The sequence below is a fragment of the Dipodomys spectabilis genome, unplaced genomic scaffold (assembly GCF_019054845.1).
Source record: "Dipodomys spectabilis isolate Male_0828 unplaced genomic scaffold, ASM1905484v1 ptg000061l, whole genome shotgun sequence".
In the NCBI taxonomy this organism is placed as follows: Eukaryota; Metazoa; Chordata; class Mammalia; order Rodentia; family Heteromyidae; genus Dipodomys; species Dipodomys spectabilis.
In genome coordinates, this window is record NW_024870738.1 from 74438 (window position 1) to 89885 (window position 15448).

The following is a 15448-nucleotide window of genomic DNA, read 5'->3' on the forward strand; positions in this document are numbered from 1 at the left end:
CGTGGCTCACGCCGATAATCTTAGCTACTGAGATGGCCGAGATCTAAGGATAGAGGTTCGAAACCAGTCCAGGCAGGACAGTCAGTGAGACTCTTCTCTCCAATTCACCTGCAGAAAGCTGGAAATAGAGGTGTGGCTCAAGTAGTATGGTGCCAGCTTTGAATAAAAAATCCAGGCCAAGAACTCAGGTTCCTGTGTTCAAACCCTAGTACTCACACAGAAACAGAAAAAAAGCTACATGAAGGATCTATGTGCTCTGATAGACGCACAGTTTAAAAAGAAGCACATGGGAACTATACACAGATAGATAGGTCTGAAATAGGTTCTCCCTGAAGACAACCAGTGTGGCATGTTCATCCTGTGCCTGGAAACACAGCCAATACCCAGGATGGTCTGGCCGGCTGAGTAGGAGCTCAGTGCTGCACGCGCAGTGCTGACGCTAGGTCTTTCCCATGTGCTCATCTTTCTTGGTCACCCTCAACTGGTTTCCGTCAAAATGTACACCAGCACTTCAAGAAGGTTCTTCTTCGTAGTAGAGAAACCCAAAAGTTGCCGCCTTCTCCACATGCCCGGGAATAAAGACGTGTGGACACTAAGTACCAACGGGCAGGAGGGGAGGAGAGGGGTCTCGATGGAGTGCTTTCCACAAGCGCGTGACCCCATTCCGTTCATCACGGAAACACGAGGCCAGTAATGGACCTTGCACAAAATACCTGACTTGTCCTTCCATCTTTCTACATCAAGAAAAAAAAAATAGATGCTGGTTCTGGTTGCTATCCTGTAATCCCAGAGATTCAGGAGACAGAGACAGGAGGCTCAGAAGTTGGAGTCAAGATAAACAGAAAGAAAACTGAAAGGGCTAGTGCCTGGCTTCAGTGCTCGCCCTGAATTCAGCCACCAGAGCTACAAAAACAAGGGACATAGAGAACCTGTTACCCAGCATGGTATGCAGAGGCATGACCAGATGAACCGCAACGTGAGACTCTGAGTCAGGAAACCTTGGACAAAGGACATTCGTGCGGAGCTTGAAATTCAAATACAAGCACAAGCTTAGTTCATAGCAATGTGGTGATATTAACTCCTTATCTTTGGCCAGTGTCTTAACTATGAAAGACAGTTATAAAAATACTGTAGTGAACATGCAGGAAAATTGAGTCATGGGTAGAAAAGTTCTGTGTGTACTGTTTCTAAGATAAAAATTAAAAAAAATTGTGCACCAGTACTGGGGCTGGAACTCAGGGCCTTGCACTCTTGCTTTGCTTTTCCACTCAAGCCTGGTGCTCTTGTACTTGAGCCACACCTCTACTTCTGGTTTTTTGATGGTTAATTGGCAGTAAGAGTTTCATAGACTTTTCTTGCTTGGGCTGGCTTTGAATCTTGATTCTCAGATCTCAACCTCCTGAGTAGCTGGAATTATAGGCATGAGCCACTGGGGCCTGGCATTTATCTCTTTGATATGCTGGGTATTGAACTCAGGGTCTTGCAGCAGCTAGGCAAGTGCTGTACTACTCACATATATCCCCAACTCAAAAACGTTTCATAGAATGTAAGTCAAGTCATGTTTCCTGTTGGCTTTCATGTGTATAATTTAAGGGAAGGGAAACAGTTCTCACAACCGGAAATTTTTAGAAATATCCTACATCTTCTTAGAAGAGATGTATGTCCTAGAAAAAGTTCTGTTCACTTTCTTTCTTTCTTTCTTTCTTTCTTTCTTTTGGGTTGTAGGGCGTGAACTCAGGGCCTGGGCGCTATCCCTGAGCTGTTTTGCCTGAGGCTAGTGCTCTACCACTTTGAGCTACAGCACTACTTCTAGTTTTCTAGTGGTTCATTGGAGAAGCGTCTCACGACCTTTCTTGCCCGGGCTGGCTTTGAACTGCCATCCTCAGACCTCAGCCTCTTGAGTCGCTAGGATTACAGGCGTGAGCCACCAGTGCCCAGGTTCTGTTCACTTTCAAACAGGTGTCTTCCATTACTTCCTGTGATGACAAATCACAGGCGTCAAATATTTTAGCGAGTCAAATATTTTCTACATCCCTTGAAGTTCCAGAAAACTGATTGGACGGAAACAAGTAGTTTGGCCAGTGGCCAGTAAGGAATTTCCCAAATCACATCTGCAGTCGGTATTACAACACCAAAGGGGCTGTGGCTTTGGATACCCATCCCCCATAGACACAGAGCACCTGAATTCTTTCAGCAGTAAGAGTATGAATATCCCTCTACATGTGGCTTTGAGCTTGAGTAGGGTGGTGTGGAGGAAGGTGTGGGATTCTCAATTCTAGTTGGGCATGTCTACGAACTTGCATGGGTCCAGACCCCTGGGCAAAGCGTCCCGGGGGTGAGTGGCAAAGCTCAAGCCCTGCTTCTCCCCCAGCCTCTCCAGCTTCAAAGTTGGTGCATCAAGTCAGGAGCAGGTGGCTGACTCACTGTGGTCCTCTTCCTCATTCCCTTCATTCTCTGGGGATAAATCTTTGTTGGGGGAGAGGGGGGTGTTGGGTTTGAGCTAAAGGTCTTAGGCCTTCCAGACCTTCCCAGTGTTCACGGAATGACCCTCTTCATTCTGGGGCCCCTCCATTCCTTCACCAGTGGCATTGTCCCTCTTGACTTAACAGATGGAAGTCACACCTTGGTCCTCATCCCCCAACAGTGGCAGCTACAACCCCTTTACAACGTCAAGGTTGACTCTTCGCAGAGGTGAAGTTCCATTCGGGTATAGACTCTGTTTCTTTCAAGGCTCGGAGAGTCAAGACATATTTGCTGAAGGAAAGAGCTCTGCCTGCCACCAACAGAAGCCACTGAAGCAGTCCTGTGCAACCTCCTGTCGCCGGCCTTCTCTTCTGCCAGGACATGCATGGAGCGCTGCACAGTACTGGACCCTTTACTGTTTTCTTTCCTGTGCATACAAATGTGCAATAAAGTTTAACTTCTAAGTTAGGCACAGTAAGAAATTAATAACAACTAATAAAATAGAAAAAATGTGCTATTCTAAGAGGAGCATGAATATGATCTGAAAATATTGTATGTAAGACATGCTTGTCACGCTAACTGAAGCCGTGGAAACTGAATCCTTGGATGGGAGAGACTAGTCTCTTGGGGTTTTGGACAGGGGATAACTATTTAGCACCTAGTGATGACATTCTGGGGTAGCTTGTGCAGCCACAGGAAGATTTCTGCTTTCTCTCACTCCTTCTCAACTTTCCCAAGAAGCACTTAGCTACTAGTGTGCAAATTTTATCCCCACCTGATACACCCTCATTCTCACTCTCTCCAAGGCATATCTTGGCTCCAATGTGCTTTGAAAAGTCTTCTGAGGGAAAGAATGGGGTGATGGGTAGAACAAGAACTCTACTTTGTGGGGGTTGAAATTTCCACAATGGAAGATACAAAGTAAAAATTTTGCTTATGGTCATTAGTTTTTTTTTCCTTCTCCTGTCTATATTCACATTTCTTTCTTCCCAACGGTGTGGTGGTCAAAAGCCATTCAGCATTTCATTGCACTCCTTAACATTCTTTAACACTCTTTAACATTCCTTTAGCACCCTTTCTCCAGTATTGGGAAAGTAACAAGTGCCAAGTATCCGTGCTCATTAGTTATGTTATAAATACTTGAAAATCTTAATAGAATTGCAACCAGGGCCTCAGTCTATACAGCTACCCCTGGTTCCAAGTTAATGTGTTTTCCTTAAACTATATGAAAATATAGAAACTTTTACAGTAGCTCACGCTCAATACTTCTCCCCCCACTCCCCACACTGGTACATGGTCTTGAACTCAGAGCCTGAGTGAGGTCTCTTAGCGTTTTTTTTTTTTGTTGTTCAAGGCTAGTACCTTACCACTTGAGCCACACCTCCACTTTTGCCTGCTAGTTGGTTAGTTGGAAATAAGACTTTCACGGACTTTTCTGCCCATGCTGACTTCAAAACCATGCTCCTCAGAACTCAGCCTTGTGAGTAGGATAACAAGTGTGCTCCACTGGAGCCCAGCTCCATCCACTTGTTTATTTATTTTTGGGTCGGTCATGGGGCTTGAATTCCTGTCCCTGAACTCTTCAGCTTGAGGCGAGCGCTCTACCACTTGAGCCATGGCGCCACTTCTGGTTTTCTGGTGGTTAATTGGAGATAGGAGTCTCAGGGACTTCCCTGCCTGCCCGGGCTGGCTTTGAACCGTGAACCTCAGATCTCAGCCTCCTGAGTAGCTAGGATTATGGGCGTGAGCCACCGGCACCCAGCTCAGTTCAATCCACTTCTTAAACCGAGTAGTTTTAGATTCACACATAGTTGTAAGAAATGACGCAGGGAAGTCATATATACCCTTCACTTGCCACTTCCAGTGCTACAACCTTTGTGTGTACGTGGTGTCGGGGGTAGAAGCTGGTTCCTCCACCGTGCTTGGCAAGGGCTCTATTAGAACTTTATTTCCAGACCCAATGGGAACACTCAGTAGCACAACATCACAAACTGGACGTCCAAGTTCGTAAAACTCACCCACCAAGATTAAACCGGATTCCTCCACTATCACATGGATTCATTTGTGTATTTAGAACAAAGCTGACAGCACAGAATGAACTCTGAATTCAATTGGCTGATGCAGCCCCAACACACACACACACACACACACACACACACACACACACACACACACACACACACCAAAAAGCGAGTGCTGAATCTCTTCCTTGAACTCTGAAGAAAGTCAGTCCAGAGAGGAGATCTCGAATCCAGCGTCACAATGGCAAAGACCAAAGACACCTCCAACTCTCTTGGCTCCCTGCTTTCTGTCTTGGTCCTTCACACTAAGACCCCAACACCGTCGCTTTCTAAAAGTTCTTGCACGGAGCTGCTGTAGCGAAGCCTGCACAAAGAATGATGGAAAAGTGTCTGGCCAAGAATGCAAATAGCTTCTCCCAAAGCCGTTATTTCCAAGGCAGGTTGGACCCGTGGAACGGCTTTGCAGAAACCTACACAAGCAACGCCAAGAAAAGTGTGCAAGAATGCAAATCCCTACAACAGCCATCATTTCCAAGGCAGAGTGGAGTTTTATGCAAATCGAAAAGGAGCCATCCTACCCACCTTGGCTCATTCGTTCCAGACGCCACTTGGCATTCTGTGCGGAAGACGTACGGGGGACAGGCATGAAGAACTCGAGGTTCGAGTCCAGGAGGGAATGGAAAGGTTTCCTAAGAAGTGCCAACAGAAAGACTGAGCAAAACACTTGTGCGTGTGTGCATTTGAGCAAAACACTTGTTCGTGTGTGCATTTGAGCAAAACACTTGTGCATTTGAGCAAAACACTTGTGCGTGTGTGCATTTGAGCAAAACACTTGTGCATTGGAGCAAAACACTTGTGCGTGTGTGCATTTGAGCAAAACACTTGTGCATTTGAGCAAAACACTTGTGCGTGTGTGCATTTGAGCAAAACACTTGTGCATTTGAGCAAAACACTTGTGCGTGTGTGCATTTGAGCAAAACACTTGTGCGTGTGTGCATTTGAGCAAAACACTTGTGCGTGTGTGCATTTGAGCAAAACACTTGTGCATTTGAGCAAAACACTTGTGCATTTGAGCAAAACACTTGTGCGTGTGTGCATTGGAGCAAAACACTTGTGCATTTGAGCAAAACACTTGTGCGTGTGTGCATTTGAGCAATACACTTGTGCGTGTGTGCATTGGAGCAAAACACTTGTGCATTGGAGCAAAACACTTGTGCGTGTGTGCATTTGAGCAAAACACTTGTGCATTTGAGCAAAACACTTGTGCGTGTGTGCATTTGAGCAAAACACTTGTGCATTTGAGCAAAACACTTGTGCATGTGTGGATTTGAGCAAAACACTTGTGCATTTGAGCAAAACACTTGTGCGTGTGTGCATTGGAGCAAAACACTTGTGCGTGTGTGCATTTGAGCAAAACACTTGTGCGTGTGTGGATTTGCGCAAAACACTTGTGCGTGTGTGCATTTGAGCAAAACACTTGTGCATTTGAGCAAAACACTTGTGCGTGTGTGCATTTGAGCAAAACACTTGTGCGTGTGTGGACTTGAGCAAAACACTTGTGCGTGTGTGCATTTGAGCAAAACACTTGTGCGTGTGTGCATTTGAGCAAAACACGTGCATTTGAGCAAAATACTTGTGCGTGTGTGCATTTGAGCAAAACACTTGTGCATTTGAGCAAAACACTTGTGCGTGTGTGCATTTGAGCAAAACACTTGTGCGTGTGTGGATTTGAGCAAAACACTTGTGCGTGTGTGGATTTGCGCAAAACATTGTGCGTGTGTGCATTTGAGCAAAACACTTGTGCATTTGAGCAAAACACTTGTGCGTGTGTGGACTTGAGCAAAACACTTGTGCGTGTGTGCATTTGAGCAAAACACTTGTGCGTGTGTGCATTTGAGCAAAACACGTGCATTTGAGCAAAATACTTGTGCGTGTGTGCATTTGAGCAAAACACTTGTGCATTTGAGCAAAACACTTGTGCGTGTGTGCATTTGAGCAAAACACTTGTGCGTGTGTGGATGTGAGCAAAACACTTGTACGTGTGTGCATTTGAGCAAAACACTTGTGCATTTGATCAAAACACTTGTGCGTGTGTGCATTTGAGCAAAACACTTGTACGTGTGTGCATTGGAGCAAAACACTTGTGCATTTGAGCAAAACACTTGTGCGTGTGTGCATTTGAGCAAAACACTTGTGCATTTGAGCAAAACACTTGTGCGTGTGCATTTGAGCAAAACACTTGTGCGTGTGTGCATTTGAGCAAAACACTTGTGCATTTGAGCAAAACACTTGTGCGTGTGTGCATTTGAGCAAAACACTTGTGCGTGTGTGCATTTGAGCAAAACACTTGTGCATTTGAGCAATACACTTGTGCGTGTGTGCATTTGAGCAAAACACTTGTGCGTGTGTGCATTTGAGCAAAACACTTGTGCATTTGAGCAAAACACTTGTGCATTTGAGCAAAACACTTGTGCGTGTGCATTTGAGCAAAACACTTGTGCGTGTGTGCATTTGAGCAAAACACTTGTGCATTTGAGCAAAACACTTGTGCGTGTGTGCATTTGAGCAAAACACTTGTGCGTGTGTGCATTTGAGCAAAACACTTGTGCATTTGAGCAATACACTTGTGCGTGTGTGCATTTGAGCAAAACACTTGTGCGTGTGTGCATTTGAGCAAAACACTTGTGCATTTGAGCAAAACACTTGTGCGTGTGTGCATTTGAGCAAAACACTTGTGCGTGTGTGCATTTGAGCAAAACACTTGTGCATTTGAGCAAAACACTTGTGCGTGTCTGCATTTGAGCAAAACACTTGTGCATTTGAGGAAAACACTTGTGCGTGTGTGCATTGGAGCAAAACAGTTGTGCATTTGAGGAAAACACTTGTGCGTGTGTGCATTGGAGCAAAACACTTGTGCGTGTGTGCATTGGAGCAAAACACTTGTGCGTGTGTGCATTGGAGCAAACCACTCGTGCGTGTGTGGATTAGTGCCCCACCAGGGCCTCTTCTCCCGCCCGGGTCGCGCGGTCCTCCGTTTCGTCCCGGCTTTCCGGGCAGGGCGCCCTCTGCAGATGGACGCGGGCCAGCACGGCGGCCCCGTCCCGCTTCGCCCCGCCTCCTCCCCGCCTCCCGCTCCTCCTCCTCCTGCTCCCGCGCCGTGCGCAGCCTCCCCGCGCTCGCCCCTCGCCTGCGGGTTGCCGTGCAAGTTGGCTCGTGGCGCCATGGAGGCCGCCGAGCCCCGCGCTGGGCCCGCGGCGGAGGCCGCCGAGGCGCGCGCGGCCGATGGCGCGCGGGTGCTGGAGGTGCTGCTGCGCGGCGGCGCGCCCTGGGGCTTCACCCTCAAGGGCGGGCGCGAGCACGGCGAGCCGCTGGTCATCACCAAGGTAGTGCACCCGGGGCGAGCGCGCTTCCTCCCAGGCCGGGGTTGGGCGCAGGCGCGGTGGCACCGGCGTCTTTGGGGCGCGCGTCTGGCGGGGTCCCCCCCCCCCCCGTGGGGATCGCGGGGGGGGGGGGAATGGGGGACCCGGTTGCGGCCCGTTCCCTGCGTGCGTGTGCGCCCCCACACGGGGAGGCACTTTGCAGGGAAACTTTCCAACGGGGTGAGGACGTGAGCATGCGTGTGTCCATGACAGGAAAGTCCGTGTGCATGTGAGTGCGTGTGCAAGCGCGCGCGTGTGTGTCCGTGGATCTCGGGGTGGAGGGGGTGCATGGCTTTGCAACTTGCAAGGATCGTGTGTCAGGAGCAAAGCGATCTAGAACTGTGCGTGTGCAAGCGCGCGCATGGATGTGTCCGTGCATCTCGGGGTGGAGGGGGGGCATGGCTTTGCAACTTGCAAGGATCGTGTGTCAGGAGCAAAGCGATCTAGAACTGTGCGTGTGCAAGCGCGCGCGTGTGTGTCCGTGCATCTCGGGGTGGAGGGGGGGCATGGCTTTGCAACTTGCAAGGATCGTGTGTCAGGAGCAAAGCGATCTAGAACTGTGCGTGTGCAAGCGCGCGCGTGTGTGTCCGTGGATCTCGGGGTGGAGGGGGTGCATGGCTTTGCAACTTGCAAGGATCGTGTGTCAGGAGCAAAGCGATCTTGAACGACACGGGCGTGCACCTGTGCAAGGCGCACAGCCACGAACTCGGGTCTCGGGGGTGCTTGGGGTGGAAAAGGGGGTGATCCGTGTCTGGGGGAAGAGTGGAGCGCGTCCCCCCCCTCCTGCGCCCCCCGTCCTCAGACCAAAGGTCGCTGGACAGGTAAATATTGCGGACGAGGGGAAGCTTTGGAAGAAGGTGGCGTGCTGGGTGGAGCGGCCTGCCTCACTCGCCACCGCAGGAAGAAAGGAAAGGAAGCCTCACGCACCCCACAAGGAAGGTTTCGGGGGAGGTAGCATAGCTTTATTGTTCAAGCAGCCAATGAGACTACCTATTTCTCCAATTGGCTCTTCCTTTGCCTGCCTGTCTGTCTGCCTGCCTGTCTGTCTGTCTGCCTGCCTGCCTGCCTGTCTGTCTGTCTGCCTGCCTGGCCTGTCTGTCTGCCTGCCTGCCTGCCTGTCTGCCTGCCTGCCTGCCTGCCTGCCTGCCTGCCTGTCTGTCTGTCTGTCTGCCTGCCTGCCTGCCTGTCTGTCTGTCTGTTTCTGTCTTGGTACCGGGGCTCTAGATAAGTGCTCTGTTACTCAGCTTACCCCTAGCTCCTCTCACTTTTATGTTTACAAAACCAGAGACTTAGAGGGGAGACGTTGTTGTTGTTGTGCACTGGATTTATGTTGAACTCAGGAAAGAGGTGGGCATAGTTATAAATAAATCAGTTTGTACTCCTGTATCAAGCGGATTCTTTGAAAAGACAGTGGGCAGTTGTGTACTGCATACTTCTTTCAAAGTGCACTAGCTTGTGTTTTTCCTTTCTTTGTGGTGCTGTGGATCAAACCCAGGCCTGGCACATTCTAGGCAATTCCGTGGTCCTACCACTGAGCCCCATCGCTGGCCTGGGCTTTCCAATGAAGGTTGTAGAAGGCATTTCTGATGGCAGCGGTTAAAAAGGTATAAAAAAATTCATGCATTTCTTTCTTTTTTTTTTTTTTTTGAGATAAGTTCTAGGTATGAAACCCAGGCAGTCTTGGAACTCTCAGCCTTCCATATGTCAGGATTATAAGCATACACTCCCATACCTTGTGTCATCAATTTTAAAAGTCCAAACATGAAAAACTTGATTCTGTACATCTTCCCCAAACACAGCTTAATAGCAAGTGGAATAATTGTGGAACATTATTGATCATAGAGTCTTGCTTTTTGGTTTTGCACAGTAGAAACAGAACTTTGCCTGTTGTTTTTTACCAGACTTGAAAGAGGCTTAGCTGAGCTCTTTTGTATAAGTTATCCTGGTTCTAAAAAGTCTGCATTCTTAGCGGCCTCCTACTTCTCTTTGCTTTCTAGAAACTGAAGGAGGTGCTGAGCAAACCAGTAATACTAAGCTATACCATTGAGCTGTGTTCCCAGTTTTACTCTGTTTTTATATGTGTTCCAATGGGACTAGAAAAGTCTTGCTGGGTGCCAGCGGCTCACTCCTGTAATCCTAGGCTTAGATCTGAGGATCTGGGCAGGAAAAGTTTGTGAGACTCTTTAATTATTTCAGCAAAAAGCTGAACGAGGAGCTGTGGCTCAAGTGGTAGTACACTAGCCTTGAGAAAAGAAGCTTGGGGAAAGCATCCAGGCCCTGAGTTCAAGCCCTAGGATTGGTGCTTGCGCACACAAGCAGAAAAAAAAAGTGGTTTTGATGCTTCAGGGCATTGGAAATTCAGAACTGCTTGGGGCTTTTGTTTTGTATTTCTATGCATACTTAGGCTCACACACACATGCTATTGCACGGATGCTATTGCACATGTGTGTTTTTAACCACAGGTCTCACTTCATAATACCAGCAACATTCTTCATGTTTTACATACCTGTCTTTTCTGCTATATTGAGATCATCAATGTTACTTGCAAGATGGGAGAGAGGAGGGGAAAATTAACTGTTGCAACATCATTTCAAAGTGGCTGGAGGCATGGCTCAGTGGTAGAAGCCTTCCTGGCTAGCATACCTGAGTTCAAGCCCCAGTACTACCCTTCTACACCCCAAAGGACACTTTTAAAATGATAACTATGAAGCGTATGTTTGTGATCTCTTAAAAAGTACAAGGAGAAATCTAGGCGCAGCTGGCTCACGCCTGTACTCCAAGCTACTCAGGAAGCTGAGATCTGGGAGTCATAGATAGCTTGAAGCCAGCCTGGGCAGAAAAGTCTGGGACTCTTATCTCCAATTAACCAGCGAAAGCTGGAAGTGAAGGTGTGGCTCAAGTAGTATTGGGCCAGGCTTAAGTAGCAAAGCCAAGGGAGAATTTAAGACCCTGGGTTCAAGCCCTAGTGTCAGCATAAGAAAAAGGGGACGAGGTCATGGGAGAGTAGATGTTATGGTAGATGCTGGGGAAACTTTTCTCACTAGAAATAAAATTTATCCGAGTTTTGAATTTTTCTTTTTCCAGTAGCATCTGGGGATAATTAAATACCAGTTCTTGTCATCTTTTCTTTTGTACTCAAGTCTTTGCAATTAAATAGTTATATACACAATTAAGATTCTTTATTATCCAATTTGCTCTTTACCTGACTTGGGTTTGGGGGTAACTTGATCAAAAGTAGGATCACACATTGTCTTGATGGTAGTGTGGGTATCACTTGAATCATTTGGATGTCATTTGAAAGTCTCATAGGAGTCATGTCAAAATGGGGCTGGGGACTGGCGTTGGAGGTCAGTGGTAGAGAGTTTGCCTGGCATGCATGGATTCTGGCTCCAACACTACAAACAGGAAGAGATGTCAAAAACCAAGCTGACTGTGTTCTCAGGTACAGAATTTTCCTGTGCTCATTTTGTAGATGAAACAGCTGTTGGCCAAACGAGGTGAAATTGTGTATACCTTGTCACCACAGGCCTGGCAAGTCCTGGGAAGTCCTCTGGAAATTAGATGGTGATCCCACATAGCCATAATCAATATTGTGGTAACATCTGGGAGGGACAGGCTTGCGGCACTGATGTTCTTAACTGTCTCAGCTGAATCACCTCAGCTCCCGTAGGATAGCTGCTGGGTGCCTTCTAGACCCACGCAACAGCTTCTCTGCAAACTGAAGGCCATTGGCAGCGGTCTCCAGGAGTGATAACCACAATGGTGCCCAGACATTGCAAATCATTTTGCTAGGTTAAAAGTAGCTTGCTGCCTTTTGCTTTTAAAAGACTTCTCGTGGCTTAATTCTCCTTTTTCAAGACTTTGGGTGGTTTGTTGAGAAGCCTTTGCCATTTCCAGTGTTTGTGTGAAGCTCTGTTTTCTTCTCTAGCTTGCCCCTGAGAAACAGCTTTATTTACGTAGTAAAACGCAAACAAATACTCGCTTCATCTGTGTGTGTGTGTGTTTTTTTTTTTTTTTTGTAGCCAGAGAAAGGAAAAAGAAACAGGGAGTCTCTCATGCTGTGTTTTATAAGATTACAGAGTGTAAAGTCTGACTTTTGTCTCTGATGTGAAGTAAAAGGACACTTAGCATCCTGGAGAGAAACATTCAGGAAATTTGGGGACCTCCGTTGAAGTCTAGCAAGGCCTCTGCTCAGATGGCCACAGGGTTCCAAACTGGTTACATTGCCACTGTACTTGTAGCTTCAGATCTTGTTGCCTTCAGCATACAAATCCAAAGCTAAAAGAACAAAACAAAACAAAACAACAAACTCCACACCCAAAACCTGTTGTCCTGTGCTGCTCTGGAAGAAAGAACAGGAATGCTTTTTCAGATTCCGGGTCTGCAGGACTTGTCAGCATTTTGGAAAGTGCATTGGGATGTGGGCGCTCCCAGGGTCTGTGAGAGTGCGGATGAGGATGTCTGTGGTCCTGCTGAATTTTTTTTTTCTTCTTCTTCTTTTCTTTTTTCTTTTTTGTTGATCCTGGGGTTGGAACTCAGGGGCTAGTGCTGTCCTTGAGCCAGAATTTAAACTTGGTTTTTTAAGCACTCAGTATTCAATAGTATGGTTTCCACTATTTAATTTATTTCCTCCTGCAGTGACATCAGACCTTCTTTATTAGCTCTGTCCTGGGCCTGCTTCATCTTTTAGTAGCTTGAAAGGTCAGTTCAACAGTTCAGCTTTCCGGGAGGAGCTTTCAGGGTGTCGCACTGCTGTAGCAATCTTTTATTTAAGTAGTTGAGATGATAATGAATTTGTTCTTTATTTTTATTGGTGCCACCTAAAGTAGTTATCATTGGTTCCATCTTAACTTGCAAATGTTCCTTGGCATCCTTTGGAAGACATTGCCAGGGTTTTCTTTTGTGGGATGTTATTTTTATCCATCTTAGTACATCTCACTTGTCTTTCAGGAAGGAGAGGTGCTTTGAATGAATTTGATTTCTTTTTTGCTGTACTTCTACCCTTTTTTCCTCTGAGGCTACGTCCTCATCAACTTTTGTTTCTGGATTTCTTTTTGATTGAGTTGACTTTCTTGGAAGCATTTGCTTCATCAGACATCTTGGATCAATTTATAACAATGTGCTTTAAAAATCTCAATGGCTCCCGTCTGTCACCGCCGCCAATGGTCTTCCTCTCCCTTTTCTTTGCAGTGCTGGGGATAAAACCTTGGGCCTTGTTGTACTTCTGAGCTACATCCCCTGCCCAGCCCTGCTGGTTTGGCTTGTTCCTTTTCCTCTTGAATTCAGCCAGTGGGGGAAGAGCAGGGAGCTGTCTGAAAATGTCACCCCAGTGGCTTGGATTCCAAAGAGGCATTTACTGGATGCTTTAAGAAACATTAAATGCATCAGCTTGTCAAGAAGCCCCTGCGGCCTCAGGAATGTTTGCTAAGGGGTGAGGGTACAATGGACTCTAGGCCCTGCTTGTTTTGTTCTTAAGAGTCTCTGCTCCAGCACTACAGCCGGCCCTCCCTGCCCCCTCAAAAAAGCCAGAAACCAGGAAGTGTTTTCATTTAGGCCTGGCCTAAAGAGAGAGTTGTCACTGCTTTTCAGGTTACCTTTGGGGGAACAGAACAGAGCTATCAGGAGGGAGGGGGTGGCAGGATTTCAGGAGGGAGGGGGTGGCAGGATTTCAGGAGGGAGGGGGTGCCAGGATTTCAGGAGGGAGGGGGTGCCAGGATTTCAGGAGGGAGGGGGTGGCAGGATTTCAGGAGGGAGGGGGTGGCAGGATTTCAGGAGGGAGGGGTGGCAGGATTGTTGCGTATGGGATGCCTGAGAGTGTTTACAGTCAGGCCCTGTGTGATTCCACCGTTTCAGGGCACTTCTGACTGTGAGAGCATTTCACAGAGTAGGAGACGGCCCTATTATGCGTCCTTTTTTTTTTTTAACCCCTGTGAAGTCTGAGTCTTGTGGGGTGCACATTATACTTATTGATATGTGGTCTGTAAAGTGTTAGCCGGAGTCCAAAAGGCAGAAGGGTCAGAACAAAGACAGGCTATCAGGGCTGAAATGCTCCCTTCTTTTAGTGGCTTTAAAAGTGGCCTCCAATTTAGAAGATCCTGTGGAATCCAGACTGAAATCTTGAGATTCAGGCAACAGCAGCCCTGGCTGGGCTGAATTGTTGTTCATTGTGTCCCTGGGTTTGACAAATTGATGCGGTCAAATGTCAGGTCAAGGTATTGTGTGTGTGTGTGTGTGTGCACGCATTCGTGTGCACGCACACACACACACACACACAGGTAGTGACACACACACACACACACACACACACACACACACACACACACACACACACACACAGAGGTAGTGAGACCTGAACTCAAGGCCTTTTGCTCTTGCTTGGCCTTTTACTCTGGGCTGGTACACTACCACTTGAGCCATACCTTTGTTCCTTGCTCTTTGCTGATTCATTTGAGATACGGGTCTCAGATTTTCTTTCTGCCCCAGCTGCCTTTGAACCAGGATCCTCACATCTTCTCAGCCCTTCGTGTAGCTCAGCATAACATGTTTGCGCCACCAGCGCCCTGTTCCAGATCAAGGTTTTGAAAAAGAAGAATCTATTGGGTCCCGCAGTAGGTGTGGGCTGGTGGAGCTACCCTGTGGATTTGGACTGACTTCTGTGTTACCCACAGTTTGTTGCCGACAAAACTGCTGATTTTGTGTGTGTCTGAGAAATGACGGCGGTGGGAGGTTCTGGAGGCTTGAGGTCTCTGCCTCAGCACAACTGAGGACTGTGGTCACAGTAAATCCTCAAAATTGTAAATCCCAGTCACTTTGTGATGTCAGTCACAGTGTTTTGTGGCGTATTAGGGACAAGGTAATTCTCAAGACTCCTTTGTCCTTGAGAATTAATAGCATAACGAAAGAACACAAGGTGAGTTTTCTTTCCTGTGTTGACAAACTTTTTCACTTGGGCAACCTGCCTTGCCAACTGGCTTTCAAATATATCTTTATTACCCTATCCCAGCCTGCAAATTAACTTGGCTTGGCCGAAGTGGAATCCTTGTTCTTCCAGAGCTGTTTTGGATAAGGGGGTGGGGGTGATCAGGCAAGGTACCAAGAGCTGGTAGCTGGCGGCTCGGAGGTTCAGCTCCTGCAGGATTCTTCCTCTCTGAGACATTAGTGTTTATGAGTCACACCTATAAATCCTGAGACTTCCACCACTATGAGAAAGCTATAAATTTAAGCTATGCATCCTGCCTTGGGTACTTGCTGAGTTCAGTCTTTGTGGTTGCACTTAGGTGCATTTCTTCAACGTGTCCTAACATTTATCTCTCTCTCTCTTTTTTTTTTTTTTAAAGGAAAAGAACATTAGTTTGCCCAAGAGCTAGCTAGCAACATGTTGAATAACAAATAGTAGTTTTCTCCTCTGGTCATAATGAACTGGGGTGCCTTAATTCACTTTTATAGTTCATGGCCAAAGCAACTGGGATGTTGTCTGGCTTGGGAGCACTGTTTGGAATGTCTTTTGGAGTAGTCTGCACACCAAAGTTGTTTTGTGTCAGCATG

At 47.2% G+C, this 15448-nt stretch overlaps 1 protein-coding gene across 1 annotated transcript in view; it reads left to right on the forward strand.

Annotated features, from left to right (window-relative positions):
* The first annotated feature begins 7705 nt into the window (after positions 1-7705).
* The window catches only part of Shroom2 (shroom family member 2), a 106849-nt gene continuing 99106 nt past the window's right edge, over positions 7706-15448 (forward strand). Inside the window, 1 exon segment of the mRNA XM_042680539.1 lies at positions 7706-7867. Within this exon segment, the coding sequence (XP_042536473.1) occupies positions 7706-7867 (162 nt within the window).